The sequence below is a fragment of the Drosophila eugracilis genome, unplaced genomic scaffold (assembly GCF_018153835.1).
Source record: "Drosophila eugracilis isolate 14026-0451.02 unplaced genomic scaffold, ASM1815383v1 contig_415, whole genome shotgun sequence".
In the NCBI taxonomy this organism is placed as follows: domain Eukaryota; kingdom Metazoa; phylum Arthropoda; class Insecta; order Diptera; family Drosophilidae; genus Drosophila; species Drosophila eugracilis.
In genome coordinates this window covers 1525284-1547604 of record NW_024573278.1, presented here as the reverse complement: position 1 = coordinate 1547604, position 22321 = coordinate 1525284, and the positions used below count along the sequence as shown (strand labels likewise).

General features: G+C 38.1%; 1 protein-coding gene across 1 annotated transcript in view; it reads left to right on the top strand.

Moving 5' to 3' along the window:
* LOC108116950 overlaps nucleotides 1–22321 on the top strand; it is a 41849-nt gene that overhangs the window by 4066 nt on the left and 15462 nt on the right. The window contains exon 2 of the mRNA XM_017229103.2: nucleotides 1397–1967. Coding sequence (XP_017084592.1) covers nucleotides 1919–1967 — 49 coding nt within the window. The 5' untranslated portion in view covers nucleotides 1397–1918. The remainder of the gene's footprint in view (nucleotides 1–1396; nucleotides 1968–22321) is intronic.

Here is a 22321-nt window from a genome sequence, read left to right as displayed (position 1 = left end):
TTAAAACTCTTAATTTCCCTTTTTTGTTAATTATTTTTACATAAAGTTTAGGTTTTACTAGATGCTAGACATAAATCTATCTTTCAGTGTACTAGACCCTGTCCAAGCTCCCTTTGTTGCCATTGCCTTTGGCCTAAACACAGCCAATTTCATGCAAAGTTGGATGCGCCATCTTCCCCATCCTCCCCTCCGGTGACCTGTTCCACGTCCTTGATGGATGACTTTTGACGCCAGGCAACGTTTGGCGGCCAATTTGATTTGGGCCGCATGGGGAACAGAATGGCGGCCGATCCTAAGGACCCTCGGCAGTGCCTGCAGCTCACAACTGTCGATTTGTCAGACATTTGGCGTGGGACTCAAGGCGGCCGAAAGTGACATGGGGGGAAAAGCGAATGAGCCCAAGTAGCCGGCAGTGTATTACAGATTGAGTTTTGAATCGTTGGCATTCTTGTGTGCTGGAGCCAAAACGATGGCACAAGATGAATGTGCTGGAAAAGTGACGTAATGCCAAACGATAATATACCATCTGGGTCCATTTCACGGGCAGAGAAAATTTAGAATCTTCTAAAGAATTGCTATTGCAATGAATAGTAAACACAGTCCTTACTACTCTTATAATAATAATCTTAAATCAAGATAAAATATTAATTCAGAAATTTAATTCGTTAGAATTTTATTTCTTCCATCACAATTTTCTGACATTTCCAAAGATACAGCTCTTTTAAGCCATATAAAATCATAGCCAGAAACAGAATAAAAGAAGAACACGGATTCACCCTTCCGCATAAATTGGTTCACTTTTGTGGCCGCTCGCATGGCACAAAGACAATCCGCATGACGTATACGCCACATGGGTCACGGGCGTCACGGTAACAGTGAGCTGGGAGCTAGAAGCTGGGAGCTGAGAGCTAGTGACTGTAAGCTGGTAGGTGGGATCTGGCATCTGGGATGACACTCTGTGATTCTACCACCAAAACCTTCTCTGCATGTCTCGTCTCGCCTGTAAGCCAATGCTAAAACAGGCCAAAGCCAACGTCTGAAAGTCGTGCGACGAGACAGACGCCAAATTCCGAGAACGCAACAGTGTGCAGAGAGAAAAATAACTCTAGAGAAGAGTTTCTAATTAAAAATAGCAGAAAAATAATAAATATATGCGATTTCCTGATCAAAAATGTACATTTTTTAATTTCTTAAGTTTAAATCTTAAAATATATTTCCTAAAAATATCATACAATTTCTCGCTATCATTTTCCCAGAAATCAAAATTGAAACCATTATTTTTCCCTTCAGTGTAGCCATAAAGCCATTAAAGCAACAAGAACAAGAACAGCCACAGCAGCAACGCGGAGCCCACGAACGATAAATCTTTAACGTAGATTTCATGCATGTAAGCCAGCCAAAGACTCTCAGGCACGATATGATGCATGAGCCGAAAGCGGGTTTAATATGTAAACTCCTTAAAAGCGCTGAGTTTTCAGCATCAAAAGTGCAGCGGCGTTAATTTGCCCAATAAAATGCAACCATCTACGAAGAGCAACTAGCACAGCCATAAATATCATCAGCCACTGAGCGTTGTAGAGCAATGAAACGAGTTTTCCCTTGGGAAAAGACAAAGACAAAGCCAGTAGCAAGGGGGGAAAAATCAACTGGGAAAACGCAGCGGGTGCCGTGCCGCATTTAGAGGCAGTCAAACTGGCAGCCATCGGGCACAGTTCTTCCTGAGATCCTAAGTCTCCGGCTCCTGCCACCCGACATCCTGCCACCCGACTCCTTGAGCCGAGCACTTCCGCTTCTTATCGCGGCAATGTAAACGCGTTTCCGTTTAGGACTCAATCCCAGGCTCATTTCGCAGCATCGGGAACGGCATTAAACTAGCAGCTCGGCGCTGGATTACAAGTAAATTGGAAAGGATTTGAAGATGAGCCTGCTGCGCCTGCTTGGTGCCCTGCTGCTGGCCACATTTAATGGTGAGTACACTTCAAGAAAATATTTCATTTATTTTAGATATGATAATTAATGAACTCTGATTATTTAGTTTTTAAATTTAAAGTATATTTTTGTAAAATTTTAATAAGTTACCTCTTATCAAAAAAGCGAAAATTGGCCAACCTAATTTTGTACCCCCAAAAAAAGTATAATGACAAGAATCAGGCCAAAGGTTGTACAACTATGAATACCTAGTTGGGCAAGTTATTACATTGCCATTCAAAATTCATTTTTTTGCAAAAAAGGTGACTTCTTTATCAAAAAAGTTCAGTATTTTTACTATAACGAAACCAAATATGGTCCGAATATGGAATTTTACACTTCGTTGAACTTCAAACCTGTAAAAAATTAACGTATTTATTTTTCGGAAAAATGTATGATGGTACCCCTCATCGAAAAGCCAAAAATTGGCCATCAAATAATTTTTTTTCATCAACATAAATAGAATAAAAATGGTTAGTTATGGTCACTGACTGGTCAATACAGGAATTATTTTAGCTGAACGTCTTGTTTGTGATTATATTATAGCTTTGCCTAGAAAACATATGTCAAATATTATATTACTTAATAATCCTTATTCTAAAAATAGTCGAAATTTGGAATGTCAAATCTCGTTAAGTTAGTAATTGAGTTGAATACCTGAGAAAGCCAATTTTAAACCATTTTTTAAAGATAATGGAAACCCGAACAAACATGAATAAAATCAACCGAAAAGTGCTAAAACAGAATAACGTGATTATTTTAGCTGAACGTCTTTTTTGATTATTTTATAGCTTAAAGTAACATCTTTGTGTTATCAAATCAAAAGAGCTTTCATTTCTCTCAGTGCCCAATAAAGAGCTGTTCGAAATTTATGAACATGATTAACGGTAAACCCATCCCCCATCCCAGAAGTGTCATAAACGCTCGGCTTTCGCCTGCTCGCAGCGATTTATTTGCGCTCACAATTTATTTGCACAACTATTTACGAGCGCTGGCATTGGCAATCATAATAACACAACAGAGCACAGCACGAGGGTTGTGGCGTGGCAGCAACAATTCAATAAATGTTGCAATTTGCATCGACAACTACAATAAATTTATCTTAAATGAACAAACATTTTTCTTGCAGCTTTGCCGCCTGACTGGCAAATAAAATGCGATATGCCAAGGGCTTATCGTTGCCACAAAAGGCTGTGCCTGCAAAAAGCACCAACAACAATAAGTAATAACCAAAGCTGCACACAAATTACACCATGGGAAAACCCTCGACAGCACTCACAATGCATTTCAATTTGTTAAAACACTCACTCACATGCCCACTCTACGTTGTCGAAGAGTGCATAAAGATCCCATGAAAACAGTTTGAAAATACGAAAGCCAAAAAAAAAGGGCAAACGTTCAACATGTAAATTACGGAATTTCGTCAAGCATATTTGTCAAAATAATAAACACACATGAGTGTGTACATTCGGATTTTCCTATTTGCCTCTAAAGTTTTTAAGAAAATAGAATAGATATCTCGCAAATCGAAATATTTATTAAAAAAAAAAATCCAGATCAAATTGCAAGATAATCTGTGAGCTTTGGCAATCTTGAATCGAATGTCACAATGGATTTTCTTCTTGGTTTGTTTTCCATATTGAAATCGTCAACTAATTGTCAATTATTTTTGGGTTTTTGAAAAAATACTCTTTGAATATAAAGTTTATTGCCTTCTATAGAATTTTTTATTAATTGTTGGATGTGTGCATTGTAGTTTACTTCCTTTTAATATTTTCTCTAATATTGTATTATTTTTTTGAAGTATTTTTTATGGCATATTTGAGGAAAACTTATTTAATATACAATGCCCAATTCGCATACCCTGTAAAATCAACTACAAGACAACTTTAAATCTGTCTGAATTTATTTCCATTTTTATCAATCCTCATTTTTAACATATTCACAATGCGTTGAGCATAAACTTCCTTTTAATACTTCAAAAATGACTCAGATGCCATGAGATTTTCTGCCGATTTTAAAGCCCAACTCATAGGGAAGTCCAACCTATATTAAAACATTTGCAGGCTGCATAAAGTATTTTGATTTCCCCTTGGCGTGGCTACATAAAAATATGTCAAATGCAAATTATGCATATAAATATAAATAAATATATGAATCAACAAATAAATATGTCGCATAAAGAGATATGAGTATATGTGTATCGGCGGCGGCGGTAGAGGCGGCGGGCACCCGCATCTTTGTGTAAAAGTCAATTTGCTGTCGCCGCCCGAAAGTCGCGAGTGCCATAAACATGGCGAAATGTGCGTGAGACCGCAACGCGGCAGCGGCAAGCGCCATCTGCGAATAAATAAAAATCGAGCGCAAGAGCGGAAAATGCAAAATAATTGCATATTTATGTACGCCCGGCCACTGAGCCAAAGGATCCCGAATAAGGACGAAAGCGCTGCGAATTTCGAGCTGCCAAGCTGCAGCCATAAATCCCCTAGCTGCTTGCCTGCTTTTAATACAACGAATCCCAGGCCAAAATGCGCAAATGCCTGACTGCTCGTAATATTCGCCATACGCCGTCAAAATGTCCGGCCGGGGGCGCCAATTTATTTCAATTAAATAAATGTGCATTTTCCGATTTTTGCTTGCTTAAGAAATGAGATTTAAGATGGGACTTATCAGATTAATCAGCTTATCTTATTTGATTTTAGAAAATTACTGATTAGCCCAACATGTGAGACTATGAAACTATAACTTATGTAATGTACCTCCTAAATAAAATCACAGAATCTTATAGTCAGTTAAAGCACCCAGCAGAGAGTGCTAAATCAGTTGAAAGGATTGGCGTAATTAGTAGAAAATGGCCAAGAGTTGATTGCGCAATAAACCCCCTTTAATCACTCCCAAAGTTGAGAGCACAAAGCCAATGAAATTAACTAAAAATCAGTCAAGAGCATGAATGGCAGCGTTTTATCTGGTCGCTTGTCTTTCGGCCATTATCTTTGCGTTTTGTGCGGCGGAAGAGGAAGCGCGTTTGATAATAATGATAATAATAATAATAATAATAATAACAGTGCCAACACTTGGCCATTGTTTTAGCGAAGCGAAAGAGCAGCAACAACAACAACAACAAGATGACACTTTAATAGCACAAATGCGGAACTAAACAAAAACCAAAATCAACGAAAAATGGGTGTGGAAAGCGACTCCCGCCAGCTGTCATAATGAAACTGTCAAGGACAATAGGGGGCCAACGGAAATACAAAGTGTACGTGTGCCCCTCTGGAAAAGACTCAACCCCCTGAATTTTCCACACCCATCTCCCACCTCCCAGCTCTACTCTCTACACCCTCTTTCGCATCCGCCACTTTCCGGTTTCTGCGATAAAAGCGACAAACGAAAATTCTGTCTGACGGGCAGAGGCCATTTATAAGAGCATCAGTTACAATAACACTGCAGGGCGGTCAGGCGACGGGTGTTGCTCTAAAAGGGGGCGTGGCCCTCACAATAGCCGGAGCCCATTGTCATAAATTAAAAATGAGGAAGTGTATGAAAATAAACAAAAAGCCAAACGGCCCAGCCAGCTAGCCGCAGCGGAAATACAAAAAGCGTTGATAAATAAATTTCTAACAAAACAAACAGCTTCCAGAGAAAAGGCAACCTAAGACCCAAAGTCAAAGTCCGAAATAGCCCAAGATAAAGATAGGGTGGAAAACGTGTTGGCCAGGTCAAGATCTAATAAACTTAAATAACACAAATTACAGACATTAAAGGAGCCTTAGAAAATATTAAAGTGATCTAAGAAAACCGGTTAAGATAATCAGTTAATAAGTTATTCGGTTTAACATATTATTTAATATAATCTGAGTTCTTGGAAAATTCCTTTAGGGACACCTACTCCTTGAGTAAAAGTGCTACCTTGCTACACTTTAAGGTATTTTTGTCAATGCCTTAAATTTGGGGCGATGTCGAAATTCAACGCGAGCCACAAATTTCACAGGACGCATTTCATGTGTCGTGTGCACTCCTTGCCCTCCATTTCCTGGCCAATTCCTTTCATGCCACTGCAACAGCATAGATACATTGTCCCAGAGACTCTGGGCGCAGTGGCCAACAGCAAAGTCCAAAGCCGCAGCGGCTTTGATGGAATTTGCGAAAATACTGCACGAGAAAGACTAGCCAAAACAAATAAGCAAGTAACCTCGGGATTAAAACGAATTTGAAATGCTCTAAAATGATAATTTACTATGAAATACAACCTTTTTTCTTAAACGTATCAAATAGCTAAAGTTACAAAATAATTACAAAATTTCAATAAATTAATGGGTTGTTAAAGTTGATCTGAACTAAAACTTACAATAAATTAAACTTAAAGTTGGTAAATAAACACATTTAAATACTTGACTCAAAGTCATACATCCTTTACCAGACTATAATTAACCTTTCTCGCACATTTCAAGCCACTCTTGACTTTTCCTTGGTAAATCTTAAATAAATTGAAGCCCTGATAAGCATATTCACTTTAGTAAAAAACCATTATAGGGTTTGCTTCCTCGCAACCCCAAACCATTTCGGCGACAGTTTCCGTTCCGCATCCAAAAACCCCGACCCGGACCATATCCCAAACGTTTTATTCTATATAATATAAAATATTTTTGTTTCTATTTTTTGCGGATTATTTGGCTCGCACGACACGTCCAGTTTTTAGGTTTAGTACTTTTTTTTTTGGCCCGGGTGCAGATCCTAGAAGAGCTTTATTTTGGCTTTCGGCATTTGTTTAAATTAAAGATTATGCACAAGTGAAAAAGTAGCCATGCGAGCGTCAAGCAAGGGGAAGCTATTTTGAAATTTAAATATGCGTACATAGCACGACCTTGGGCATCGTGGCGTATGATGGATTTGGGACCGCATGACGTCAATGGGAGCAAAATCTGTTTGTTCACATTTTCTGTTTCGCAGTCGTGTAAACAACAAAATGGCTTTAAATTGCCTGGCAAGTAGTAGCAAATGTACAATGAGCACAATGGCTGTAATCGTAATAAGCCATTTAGCACTTCATCTTTCCTCCGAGCAGCTCTCTTTGCATATATTTATAATTCATATTCATATTGTTAATTTCGCTGGGCTCGGGGTCCTTTACCGCCCTCTTTCCCATCCCCTTCCTGCAAACCCTTTTATACGTCGCCGAGGGCAGCTGCCATAAAAGCATCATAAACATTTTACAGCAGTTGCAGTTGCTGCAGGAAACTGCCCCAGCAAGCGGAAACGGTGCCGCTCCTCTGTGCCACCCTCATAATTGCAGCCAGCCATTTCATATTTTGGCCTAGTCCCCGGAAAAGTGGGCGGGGTAACGGGAATTAGGATGGCTTTATCAGAGGCAAGCGAACTCTATGCTCGTATGTGTGTGTAAAGGATTTTTTAAGCTTTTAAGCTGGCGGTTTTTTTTTCCTTTTTTTAACCCCTTTTAAAAGTCAAATATTTAAAATATAAACAAATATTTTACGAAATACCCATCAAGTATCCCGCGGGAGTAACTCTTTAAAGTGGAAATATTTACAAGTTTAAGTTTAAGTTTTTAGACATTTCCTCTTTCAAATACTAATTAATACAACTTACTCCCTGTTTAATAACAACTTATTTTCCCCATGGAAAGCCCACCTTTCTTATGTTGTTTTCATCAACTTGTGATTGGCCCAATTCCCCCGCATCCCAAAACTTATATAACTACCCTCGCGGCTCGCATTGTTCAACTGCTTGTTAGCCTCAGGTGTAAATTACAAATCTGAGCGGCGCATAATGAATGAGAAGGCGCACGGCTCGTGGAGCGGCAAAAGAGGCGACTAAATGAAATGAAATCGCAGTGAAAACGCTTTCATTAAACATGCCAGAATGGGAGGTGCAAAAAGTTTTCCCCTCACACCGCACACCACCTAAAAGGAGGCGTGGTAGACAAAGAAGGCAACAAAAAAGAAAAGGCCAGGCTTGCGGGAAAAGCGCGACAAACTGCGGCCAAGTTGATTAGAAAGCCGAGCAGAAAGTCTCGCCTGGGACTGGCAGGCAGCCTAATGAAAAACTTGGAAATTTACGGTCAACGAGTTGTCAAAGTGGCACCAGTAAAGCTGGGCAAGTAGGGAAATGTGTCCCACGGAAAATCGTGGGAAAGTGGGCAAATGGAGGCTGTACCCCATAGTTTCAGAAACGCCAAGTCAAACAATTAAGCCCGGCCATGTTCGGAATGGAGGGGGCGACAGGCGGTTTAAATAAATAATTGCCATCGAAATTAAGCAATGGGGCTGGGCGGCGGTAAAAGGGAACCTGCTGATGGTCACTGGGCACATAACTGCACTGAGAAAAAAGATGGGAATTATAAGAAGATTTGGTTGGGTGATAGTTACAGCTTTTAAGACTATGAATTAGCAAAATTAGAGAAAGATCGACTTCCTTCTGATACTTTTTATCATGTGATAAATGACTAAAAGAAAAACACTTCTTGGTGCCAAAAAATATTTAAATATAATTTTTCGAAGATTCTTAAATATTTTCCTATTGACTTCAAGAAATATGTCTTTATTTTATAAAAATCTTTTGCTGACAGTGCTTGTGCCGTAATCTCGCGGGCACAGGACAATTGAGCAAAGGAGCCAGAGTGCGACGACATCGAGGATGGGATGGAAGTACAGGACCGGACAGGACGACAAGGTAATGCGCGGACACGGAAGCGCGGAGACTGGAACAAGGACGATAGCAGGAGTAATGACAGGAAGTCCCGATAAAGGAGACAAAGAAAACGCATGCATTAACACAGATAACAGGCCATGGGAAAAAGCCCACACCCCCTTGGGTGGACATTAAAGTGGAATGGTGGACAGACCTCACAGGGTTCAGCATGGCATAAAGTTCATTAGCGCTGATCAAGAGGCTACGTAGGCTACCCATTCGAAATTTCCGGAAGCCAAAGGAAGACAGGAATTTCAGCACTGGACCATGGCCAAAAAGGCGGCCCCACATGGCCCATAAAATGCTATGTAAATTTACCACTCATTAATAATGCTAGACCCTGTTCCCCTTCCGCTGTCAGGAAATGGTTTGTGGCCGATTGGGCCAAATAGCAACTATTAAATTGCAATCAAATATTGCCCAACATTTTAATAGTAGCCACAAAAAACCTTTTAGTCCCCAAAAACCCCAAAATGGGAATCACAAAAGTTAATGCTAATGTGGCATATGCAAAAATAGAAATAGATAGAGAATCTCTGGGTGATTTAGAGAGGGGAGTCTGAGAACAGTATATTATAATATTATTAAGTAATACCACGTTTAAAATGGCTAAAAAAATTTTAGGTTGTAAGTATTTAAGATTATTATTTTAAAGATATTAATAAATTTCCTTAAATCCAACTTAATCTAATCTAATTTCCTTACCAAATTTCAACGAAATCTTAAATTTTCTCCATCGGAACTTACTACCTCATTGCCTTCTAGCGAATCAATACCTTTAACCCTTTCCATTTCGATATCGCACACCCCAACCTGAGGGTCAAAGGCTAATTGCCAGGCCCTCACCGTAGTTTTCGTGACATTACCACTAGTCACGTGCTCCTCGCTAGTTTCGCACACAGACACACACAGCAAACCGGGAGGTGGGAATGTGTGCCTGGCATTTTGGCGACCCAATCTTGATGCTATCATCAATTGTCAAATAACCAACTGTGTGAGATTTGCGCACCAGCTGTGGCCAGAGGCGTTGAAGCATTCATGGCACTGCAAATCAACGAATACGGGGTATGCGCACACATGTTACACAGTTACAGAGATACACTGTGGGAAAATATGGGAAATGTAAAGGTTGTTCTTATGGCACTTATATAAAATGGTGTCACGACTAGGATATATTTAGGTATATGTATTTCAAATAATCGTAATCGAATGTTATGTACTTAATAACTGCTTTGAAATGGAAATCAATTTTTATCCAAAATCTTCAGAGATATAGAAAGCTGACCTAACGTATAATAAAAGTGTACCTATATGCGTGGGATCTCCCCCTGGAACAACTCACTTTGTGGGTTATTTGTTTTGGTCATACGCTCATTTCGCTTCAGCTGGGAAAATCGAATGTTGAACCCCATAGAAAGCTCGAAAAACAACAAAAACCAAAAAAGAAGGGGAAAGAGAGAAAAGTGTGGATAAAAGAGCAAAGGGAAAAGGCAAAAAGGTTCGACTAAACGATTCAAGGATTCAAACACAAAAATCAAGAGCAGCAGCAGCAGAGTAAACAAACGAAAAGGGGAACCGCAAATGTACAACGGACAACAAGCTACCAAAAACCGAATCATGGCCAAAGGTTCTCTCATCCCTCGGCCAGAAAATCACCAACTACTGGTCCTGTTTGTGCTGCCAGAAAAAAAAAAAACACAAGAAGAAGAAAAAAAAAAAAGTATAACCCAGAACCCAAGCCAATCTCAAACGACGAGCAACGAGCTGAGCAATCGTAAATCTTCTTATGTGCAGCAGCATTTTAACGATAATTTGCTTTATTGAAGCCGTTTAGATTTGGCCAACAGAGCGGTCCGGTCTGTACCGAAACGGACCACAAGTCAAACGACAACTAGAGCGTACCCATGTGTCCAGTCTGGGGCTGACTCCTTACTCCTTCTTATCCTGAAATACACTGGGGAAAAAAGTTCTTAAGGCAAGAAAATCTCAATGATAACAAAGTGATTCAAAAATAAAAAAGGTTGGAACAACTTTAGGAAAAATCATATAAATATATTTTCGAAAATTATTTTCTTATAAATTTATTTAAAAAAATATTTTCTTGGTTCTCTTTGAACCCCTATCAATAATCTCATGGAAAGTATTAAATTTCTTCAAACTATATTTATTTCCAATTTTGTATTATATTTCTCAATATTTAAATATTAATTTTCCTATCTGTAACATTTGGCATCGGTTCCCCTTTGAATGTTTGAAACGTTTCCGTTTAAATGGTTTTTATAGCAAATTTATGTAGAGGAAAACACTTTTAAGGTTGACCAAAAGGACATACGCAGGAATCCATAAAAATAGCTCCACCAAACACACATGCAACCCGAGCCAAATCGAATCGAATTGTCGCCCCATTTTCCCCTTTTGGGTTTTTTTTTTCAGAGGTGTGAACAAAGATTTGCCACTTTTGCTGGTCGTTTGACCGGGTAACTTGGTAGTAACTGGTCTCCAGTATCTGGACCAATATGTGCCATGAATAATGGCCGGGCAAATTGCTCAGCAGCTTTCCAGCTAACTGGATTGCAGCAAATTGCCCAGTTAGCTGCTGCAGCCAGACATCCTGTTAATGTTTTGTCGAGATCACAACCCTCACAACACCTCCCCATCTCTCTTCCTCGCTGATGTTGTAAAAATGTTACCACATCATTGGAAGTAATTACTGTGTCATTTGGCAATTGACTTTGGATTGGTATATGGCCGTTTGTTGATTTGTTGGCCTGACAGTTTAAGTAATTACAACTTAACTGTATTAAGTGTGTGAGTGTTAAATGTCAGAGGTTAACTGCAAGCATCTGTGATTGATCTCAGAAGATTACCCAATTAATCTTCAAATACCTTCACTGCAGCTCGGCTGAAATGAATAACAAAACATTTTAAGCCCATTTCTAAGTGTAATAACTCAATTCGTCAGCACTCGACCGCATTTAATTAAAATATTTTATTAATTTATATCTCCAGAAGGAACAAGGCCATAAACTGGCTTTATGCCACACATATATATGTAGCTGCATATACGGAGACACAGTAATTGTGAAAAATAACAACGCTGCACAAGCAACATAAATTCAGGACAACAACAAGGACAACAGTGTGATAAAAGCACGGAGATATACGTAAATTTCTTAAACCATTTCGCCCAGACCCTTCTTTTTGGCCTGGCCATTATTTAAATTAATAAATATATTACAGTTTTACATTAAGCCAAAAAGAGAATGCCAAGTGCATTTAAGTTGCATTACGCATACGCACCGTATGCCACTACTGCTTAACTTCAGATTTTCAAAAGAGTTGCAACTTCTTCGCTGACAAAAGGAATGCCAAAAATTATGATTGAGTGGGATTTGCAGATGAGACTTTGAATTTAAATTTATTACATTTTAAGTTCTTTGATACCTTTAATATTACTAAATGTTTCATTTTTAAAATGTTTAAATTTTAACTTGTATTAAAATTAAGTTATATTAATGTGATCACTTGTCGAACCGAATTCTCAAAATGTTCGATTTATTCCATTGATTTTCTTCCATAATTAACCAATTAAGTTAAATAAAATCGAATGAAAGAATCTGTTTACTTATAAAAGTTTTTTTAAGTTTAAGTGGCACAGAAGGAGTGCCGCCTTTACTTTTATATATTTATTGAAGAGATAACTTTAAATATTACAGTTTTCCTGCAAATGTAATAGCTGCCCTTCACTCTCTCTCTCTCTCAGGCACTCCGGCACTTTCCCATCTTGCCAAGGGGCTGCATTCATTGTAGTTCCTCTGCTGCTGTTTCTAACCTTATCGGCTTTACTCTGCTTTCACTTCGAGAAAATGTGTAGTAAAGAAAATCCATTACAGGATATGTTTATTATTTAATTTAATAACTTTTCAAAGCTGTATCATTTTGAAACAACTCTTTTATATTTATTTTAACAAATAGTAAATAGTAAAAAATAGTAAATAGTATTTAATGATGGTTTATATAAATAAATAGATATTTAAGTTATAGAAACAAGGGTTCCATCTTTAACATTAAATGAATTTATTTAGCTTTCCTTAAGACATTTTCTCTCTATGTAGATTCTTGCTGGTTTTGCGCTGAGGGGCGTGCCTGGCATGTGACATTCGCCGGCATAAATGTCAACAACTGTTTGTTATTGTTGTTGTTGTTGTTGTTGGCCTGCTGGCGTTTGTGTGTTTGTGTTGTTGTCGTTGCATAGCTGTTGCTGTGGTTGTTGTTGCTTTTGCTGTGCCAAGTGTGACTGCGGCTTTGGCTGTCAACAATGGCTGATGCCAACAATGTGACCGTCATGCCGTGGGCACTTGGTAGCGCCAAGACTTTGCCACTGAGAGCCACTCAAACTTCGCAAAACGCCAACACACACACACGAAGCAAACACCCACACAGGACACACACACACGCAAACACACATTACGTATACGCCGCGTGGTAATTGTAATTATTCTCGCTATTCAGCCAGATTTGTTAAGCCATTAGGCAACAGGTCGGCCAGCATCCATATTAATGCCATAGCACAGCTGAGCACATCGTATTCGTGTGCTCGAATGGGGAATTCCCCGAATAATTAAATTCATTTATGCGAGACCCCAAGCGTAGCAGCAACTTTGGCCATAAAAACCCGAATATAACCATAATAATGATAATGATATCAATAACAATGGGAATTACTTGGCAATAGTTGAGCGCGCTTCATAAAAACCAGCTGTTAATATTTTTCCATTTTCACATCACAATGTATAGATAAACCGCAAACATGGCAGACAAAAAAATATAGAAAAATAAGTTGAGGGAAAGGAAATATGAAGGGAAATGTGGGAAAATACTTTCTGTCTGTAGACAAAATTTAAATGATCATATAAAATATTTAACCCTCCATTCAATGCGGCGTCTATTGGCAATTGGTTCATAAGCAATTTTTTTAGTTGTGTTTTAAATATTGATAATAAGTTAATGGACTTTAAAATTTAAATATAAGTATGAAGCGTCTTTATGCTTTCTTATCGCCCAGAAAAGGATTTAAGAAAGATTTTGGCAAAATAAATCATTCCATATTTCTGCTCATTTTTCACTTTAAGACTTTTTACCAACCATTTGCTTAACTTTAAAATTCAACTTCAAGTCTAACACCTTACTCTTTATTAGCTTACCAAAAATCCATATTAAATACAAACACAAACAACGCTTGTTTGCTACTCGAATGCAACTTAAAAGATCCTTCGATTCAATTTCAAATCGTTCTCCAGCCGAATAATGTTTATTTGTACTCGTCACTTGGCCTTTGTTAAATCATTGTTACACAGCTCCGCTTAAAGTTGATCCTTTCCATTTATCAATGGCAGCTCCTTGAACCACTCTTGCTTGGGAAATATGATTTATGTGTCCCGCAGCGCTCTACTACCCACTGCGCCTTTCCCGATTTTCCCACACAATTTCCCTTCGTGCCCTCCACAAATTTTCCCACCCAACCCTGAGGCCGTTTGAACTGTCGAAAGTTGTAAGTGTTGCCAAAGCAGCTTGCCGCTGTTGCTACTAAACGAAATCGAAATCGAATGCCATCGTAATGGCCTTAGGGCAGACAACGGGCATAATTTTACACGCAGACTTTCAGACAGAAGGGACGAACGAACGGACTTGAAGGGCAACGGCTCGTTTGTCTGGCTCAACTTCTTGTTATAAACTGGGGGAAAAAATCCATAACAAAATAATAAACTAAGAAATACTATTTTCTAAGTAAAAAGTTTGTAGCTATCTTGTAAATTTTTTAAATATTCTAACAAAGAAAGCTAAAAATGATTAAATAAAAACATTATCCAAAATCATTCGATTTTTCAATTAGATAGTTGGTTTAAAAACTTTGTTTTTTTTTGTAGAAAATCATCCATATTAATATTTTTTTGCCAGTGCCTTTCTTTATTAGCAGGCAGAATGAAAATTTGAAATTATAATGCCATCCGGACGGGCGGGCGGCGAAGTTCTTTTGACCAGCCAGCCGTCTGATGTCCTGGCGCCGACCCATAAATATAAATTTGATTTTTTTTTATATCGCACTTTGATATGTGTGCAGCAACACCAACACTTTGGCAAACTTTTCGCATCTCATCTTGTCTCATTTCATCTCTCGAATCTGTATCCCGTTTCAGCTGTCGGAAACTAACTAAAAAAAATCACACACACACTTACAAGCGTCTTTTTATAAGGGAAAATGGCAAAGGAAAATGCTTTAAATGCCGTTCAAGTTTCATTTGCATCATTTCGATTTGCATTAGTGGCCATAAAATATGTTGAAACTTTGGCAGTAAAATCAAATGGTTTAATTTAAAAAGTCGTTAATTTTATTTACTTCGATTTAATGGCAGCATATAAATGATATTATTGTTTCGACGCTTCGTGGAATTATCTTAACAAGTAGTTAAATATAATTTTATGTGGCACGTAATTGATTTTGGGTAACGAAGTGAAGTTAATGGAATTATTTAAGCTATTGCCTGGTTAAACAGAGTCAAGACTCTTCTTGGAACATGCAGACTGTTTAGCTACTAAACCAAAACTAAGGTAACCAGCCAACAATAAACACCTCATATTTCATAATAATGAACATTTAATTTAATTTTTAACAAAACATTTACATAGAAAATAAGCCCATAAGTAGTCGCAGTTAGCAGCACATTACAAAACTTTTACATTAACAATTATCACAAAATTCATAACAAAAGCGGACGTTAAAGCAATTTGAAGTTTCTGGTAAGCTGCTTATCATTTTAAATCAATTATGTTTCAGGGTCCACCTGACGTATGACCAAAAATTAAATTTATTTAATCTCTCTCAAAGATCGCACGTGTGTTAAGATTTCTTTTTAAGTACATATATATTGTCCTTGGGCATTATGCATTGTGATTTGCCAACGCACTCAAGCCAATAGCCGTGAATTTTGGTTATTTGCCAAAGCTATGCGACTGCCATTGACAGTGATTTGCGTTTGGCAAAAACTTTTCCACCATTTTCGCCGCAAGTCGGAAAAATGTCAGAAAAATACTCGGCCCATCCCATATGCGTGTTTGGGGAAAAATATCAGAGGTTGTATGGGTATAAATGGTAGTGCTATTTCGAAAAGTGGGAGAAAAGCGCAAACTTTTTCATTACGCAATTTTTGCGCTTCGCCAACGTATATACGCACCTCAATGCTCGCGGCAGACTGAGGAGGGACTTTTTATCAAAATCACACTCATATATTCAGCTTTGCTTAAAAACTTTTCTAATTCCATTAACGTTACGCACATGCTCAGACTCCTCATCCCATTTCCGCCTCCCTCGCTCTATCCTGGCTGTCCTATTGTGGCCGATGAAGTTTTTCGCCCACGTGCATTTGGCCCTGGACAAAAGGAGTGTCACTGGGAAAAAATTCTGTTAAAAATATTACTTATATGAAAAGAGAAGTAACCTTTGTGATTCCCTATAAAAGATCTATGAAATGAGAAAAATACCCATTCGAAAGAGAAAAATGATTGTATATGGGAAAGTATTTATTTACTTTCAATTATTTTCATTCTTTTATTTTTAACAAGATTCCAGAAAAGCAAGGGAAAAAGTATTTAGATTTGAAAAAATCTAATTGTTTACCTTTTAAAAATTCTTATACATTCTTAATCCCAATAAATTAAAACAGTCCTAATTTTCCTAGTGCAGGACATTTAAAAACACGCAGCAGATTTTCCGTGACTTAACAGATTCGGGCAGCATTTTTTTGGCCAGCTCCCCGCTAGCTTTTCCGCTTTAAAGTAAACAAACAGGACAACGTCTATAATGAGCCGTAGTTGCGAACAGATTTTCTTGGCCAGCCGAAAGTCATTTTCCGCCCCGAGGATAAGTTTTGGCTTTGTGGTGGTTGGTGGTGAGAGCTTTAATTCCGTTCTGTTTGGGAAAGTTAAACATTTTTTCCACGTCTCATTTCTCAGCTCGATTGCCATGGTGAGAGGATGGTTGGAGCTGGATTTTCGGGTTCCGCTATAATTTGACTTAATTTTTGTTAATAATTATTTTCGCATTTTCGGCATTTTGCTTGTGGTTGATGATGGTAGCCAGCCAGGCTCGTTGCCCGGACGAGGGATCAGAGTTAATTAGTTTGTAATTATTATAAATTGAGGATGAATGCTTGTGGCAAGTTTAATTGGATATTTGATGTTTTTAAATTACGCAAAAATGAGCGTGAAATATTAGCGCCAACGATGTACGAGTATCTTTCGCTATCATTTTTATTCGCTGTAAGCTAGTCCTGGCTGGCCGGGGGTAAATTAATTTTTAATGCCTTGGCTTTGTCATTCTGGGCTCTATATTTATGTTCTGAGCCAAAGCAGCTGCCGGCTTGTGCCGAGAGATGCATGCTTTTTGTGTCATCGACCGCGTTTGTGTCACACGTGCCACGCCCACGAACAGTACAGTGAAACTTGGGTTAAGTTTAAAGGAGAAAATGTATATAATTTAGAAATGATTTCGTAAGAGATAATGGATTAAGACTATAAAAAGGGATAAAGAATATAAAATAAAAATATTTTTTCTTTTTAATAGTCCTCGTGAGAAATTTACCTAAGATATTTTCGAATCCAGCACTTTTAACCCTTTGATGTTCCACTGTAAATTCAAGTGGCAGTAGGGGCTGCATCGTGTTCGGTTTTGTAGAAAGAGGGCTCCGAACAATTAATCATAATCTCGTGTAGTTGCACAGCCAAGTGCCTGGGCCACGTTCGCAGCAGTTTTTCATAGTGGCAAACAATAAATTTTAGAGCCGCCGGCCGCGTCTTGAGCAGTCATAACTTTGAATCAAGAAAGCCACGTAGTCTTGTACACCCACTCTGGCATATTCTACCATCCTACAGCAACTCCCAGCTGAGGGTGAAAATATGTTTAAATTTTACTTTAGTTTGCCCCAATCCTGTTATTGTATTATCATTTTCCCTATGTGCCACCAAGACACGTACATTTGTAATAATTTAACATGAAATATGCTTCGGTTGGTGTGGGTGTGGGTGTACGTCTGGGTGTGGGACAATGATAAAGTCGTTCGCTTTATTTATCCCCCATTGCTAATTCAATAAGGTGGCAATTGCGAATAACTGCATGCGTGCCAAACTATTTCCAACAATACATTACAGACTAAGGTTAAAGTTTTAATTCAAGGAAGTATGAAAAGACAACTTATTTTGTAATAAATTATGGATAAAATCAATAAACAATAAACTTTTAATTGTATAAAATGGCATTAAAAATAAAATTTACTCAATATTTCAGTTTAATGTTGGGAATAAAAACTTAAAAATTAATTTATAGTTCGTGGTCCAAGGAAGATTTACGTTTTAAAATCGCTATAAAAATATAAATATTTCCCAGTTTTCTTCGAGTGTAAACTTAACCATTTCGTAAACCGCAAACCTTCTACTAAGTATGTGAAACATATGACAATGGCATTTGAAATTTCAAAGTCCAAATTATCGATAGTTTAAAAAGCAAACGCTACATGGGCATGTACATAGAAGAGTCATTAACACATATCAAAAAATAACCATAAAATTAATATGTAATAAGTATATGTTAAAAGTAAAGAGTAGAAACTTAAACAACCAGCCTACAAGTCATTCTTTCACTGCCAATTATTACTTTCTAAACATTTAATTGAACAACTTTAATTGACATTTATGTATATTTTATATAAACTTTTTCCCTAGTGCACTGTCACATTAAAATTCTTCGACTTCTTGTCCTGTACTTTTTTAAACTATTTTTTTTTTTTTGGAATTTTAAAAGCTTTTCTGAGAATACGTGTGGTGACCACACTGAGTCCCATAAGTACGCATCTGTATGCAAAAAGTACACAAGTTCGGTTGAAAAACTTGAACCCTGGTGTTTGTTTTATTGCCAATGATACACACACTATTGTTTGTATGTGTCCTGCCAGTAAGACAAACCCCGTTTTCCTGCCACTGTTTTCATTTACATTCCCATTTTCATTTTCCATGTGGCAATGGCAGTGGCACTACCCCTCTGCCCCTTTGCTCACTATCGCCATCACCCTGTTGTTGTTTTCTTTGGATGCCCAAATTGATTCTATTGGCTTTGTTGTGATAAGGTCAGAAGTTAATGTAAATGTTGTGGCCCTGTGCATCGAGACAGTTTGCTGGGGGTTTCGGGTTTCCAAATTAAAACTTCCAACTTTACTATTCTTTTTGATGTGGCCAAAGGGTCTGTCCCTCTGATAAACTCTGATCAAAGTAAACTGGCACCAGGGAACTCGATCTACGAGGAAGATAAAACAACTTGCTTGTCTGACCACAAAATAAACATATGTTTCGGAATGTTGCAAGAGTGACAGTTCAGTTGGATTTGGAGTACTTTAAACGAGATATATTTACTTAAGAGTTTACTTGCCAAGGTTATAAACTACAAAATATATTAATTTCTTACCGCTTTAAGTCATTTAAAAATACAATCTTCTTACCTAGTTTTCTTCTTTAATATTTACTAAATTTCCTTTTCAATAACCAGCATTTATTGCATTTTCCTGCGCTGAAGAAACCTCTGAAGCGGAGTTAAGTTTAAAGAGTTAATTTCCTCTTCACTCACGCCAGACCAACACAGCCACATACTATTGAAGCAGACTCTTGGCCTGTGGATGGAGGAGTCAAACTGAGGCAGCTAACTGACAGCAACTGCCGTGTCGATGTCGAAGCATCCATTCTCCATTCAATCCTCCCGAAAATACCATCTCACCAACTCTCTCCCCACTGAACCATAAAAAGCAATGCCTGCTTCTCTGGATCCCTGGATCTCTTTCACTCTGTGTCTCAGTGGTTGGTTGGCTGGATGGTTGGCTTTGGCTTTGGCTTTGCCAAAGTTTTGTGCGTAACATGAAAAACTTCGATAAATTCACAGTTGAAACAATTACCATGAATTTTATCAAAAATGATACGCGCTGTTCGTATCCGACCATGCAGCAACAATATTTTTTAATGCACTTTGGGGGAAAATGAAACGCAAGAAGGATGCCGAGGCAGCTGTTCGGGATAAAGATCTGTGTACAGGGCATGCGGCATGCGGCACGGGGGCACGGGAAGCCCAAGGAAAAAGCCAAAAGGAAAACCAAGGGAAATGCCTGACAGATAGACCAGGAGCCGGGATGCTTCTACTGCTGCTTCTCCTGCTGCTTCGGTTGCTCCTTCTTCGTAAAATGTAAGCGCAAAATTGCTTGAGAAAACTTTCTCAACTTTTCAGCTAATATTTGACTTTGGCAAAATAAGCAGACGATGTGGAAAAAACAACGCAGCGACATTGCATCGAATGGGAAAAATATATATTTTCTTAAACATTATGCGACGACATTTGCGCTGATGTGAAAGTATCTTACGGATACAGAAAAAGGATGCCTTCCCCCTCCTCGATCACATTCCGCAACATATGCAACGGCAGGCCAATGTTTCCATTCGACATTTATGGCTCTCAAAAAGAAAGAAGAAAATACTAAAAAAAATTCCTGTAAAAAGAAATATTTATACCAAAGTTTTTCGCCCTAAACGCTGCAATTGAAAATGAACATTAAAATTGATATTGGCCCGCAAGGCGGACAACTTTAATGGCTGTCAATTGCAGGCGAGTGAGCAAAGTTTTTCCCTACCCTCCTAGCTATATATATTTCTTTTTTTTTTTTTTTTTTGAATTTGTGTAAACTTAATATTTTGTTATTAGTTTTGTAAAAGTGTCCAATGGTTTTTATTCTATTGCAAAAATCTCGCTGCCAGCGCAGGCAACTCAAATAGATTTTGAGTAGCTTTTCAGTTTGAGTCGACGTTAAATGAGAAAAGTTTTCCCAGAGTGTTTGTTGCAGTTTTTCGTGTAAGTTGGCCGCTACTCCTTCGTGGCAGGTGAAGTGTCCTCTTCTGGTGCCTTTATTTTGCTTTTCCTTCTTGTCGTTTTCCCAGCCGTTAATGATCTTTTGCCCAACAGTTTAGCTTCTAAAACTTTTTTCTCATTTAACTATATTTGTAGGCCATTGTTAAGGTTGTTTGAGAAAATGTTAGCCTAGAATTAAAGGCATACGAGGTCAAAAGAAGGACCCAAATTCGAATTTCAAATTTTCGATTATCGAAACCTTTAGAAGTTAACAGGTGTGTTCAAAAAGTAAGGACTTTTCAAATTTCAAATTTTTCAAATCCGGTGAATATGGTGGCTGAGGCATTATTGTGGTGTTGTTTTGGCCAAAAACCAAATCCTTTGATCCATATTTTCGATAGCAAAAAATCGCCGACTCGCAAAACAACTTGTAACTTTACGCCTCTCACAACCAAACAAAAGAGGATGTTCCATTGAAACTTGGTACAGATGTTAGGGAAGAGTGTACCAATATAACAAAACAAAAAAATCGATAATCGAAAAATTTGAAATTCGCGAAATTTGAAGAGTCACCTTACTTTTTGAACACACCTCGTATAATTGAAAAATAAATCCCTACTTTAAAGTTCTGTCTAGTGGACTTTTTCAAATATAAGTAACTCTCAGTTTTTCTGTTCTTTGAACAGCAATTAGAACATGGAAAAATTTGAAGATTGATATATATTTATTCCAGACTATTCTTCAGATTCCAGCCATAACTTCTCCAATTGGCATACTTTTTCGCTGGATCCATTTCCTCCATTTATAGGCCACCGCATCACACTCGGAAAACTCTCGGCACCGCCCAGTTTACTAATTTTAGTTTTGCAACTTTTTGTTGTCCAAAAAGAACAAATATAAATACACACACACACACACGTACCAACACACACAAGCACACACACACACATACAATAAATAAACCCCAGCGTCTGTGGAGACCGTAGAAACAAGCAAAAACTATGGGACGTGGGAAATCTACTGGTAGCAAAAACCAAGCCAAAAAACAAAAAAAAAAAAGTGCAAGAGAAAACTGTGGAAAAAATTTTTAAAAAATATAGAAAGAAATGGAGGAAAATTAAGAGCAAACAAAAAGGCAAGCGTCGCTTTCCCAGAGCCGAGCATATTGTATTGAGAGTTCGTTTTAATTAAAAGCAAAAGGAACGCCAAGAATGGCAGCGGCAGATTGCGGATTGAAAAAGGTTACTGCAGCGCTGAATTTATAAAAATGATTAAAAAAGTTGCAAAATGCAAAAAGCAGAAACAAACAATCACAGAAATTGCGCCAGAACGGAAATAAATTTAAGCACAAACCGAAATTTGTCAGACAGCGAAAATAGCGCCGCAAAAAGAAAGTAAAACGAAAAAAAAATAATAAAAATATTAAGGCGAAACAGGAACATAAACAATGCATTGCAGAATATTTACATTGCGTATACGCCATGTAATAAATAAAAGAGGAAGTGGAGAAATGCGACTAGGCGAGTGGCTGCTCCTTGAGCCCTGCTGCTGGAACTTGGCACCGGCAAACAGTTTCCGACTGAATGGCTTTATATCCAATGCTCTAGACATGCATTTGCCACAGCTGCCAAGGATCTCTGGACATCCTTGAAGAGAGTTGCCCTTACCATTTAACTCCTTCTCTACGTTCACTTGATACGTTGGTATCGGGTG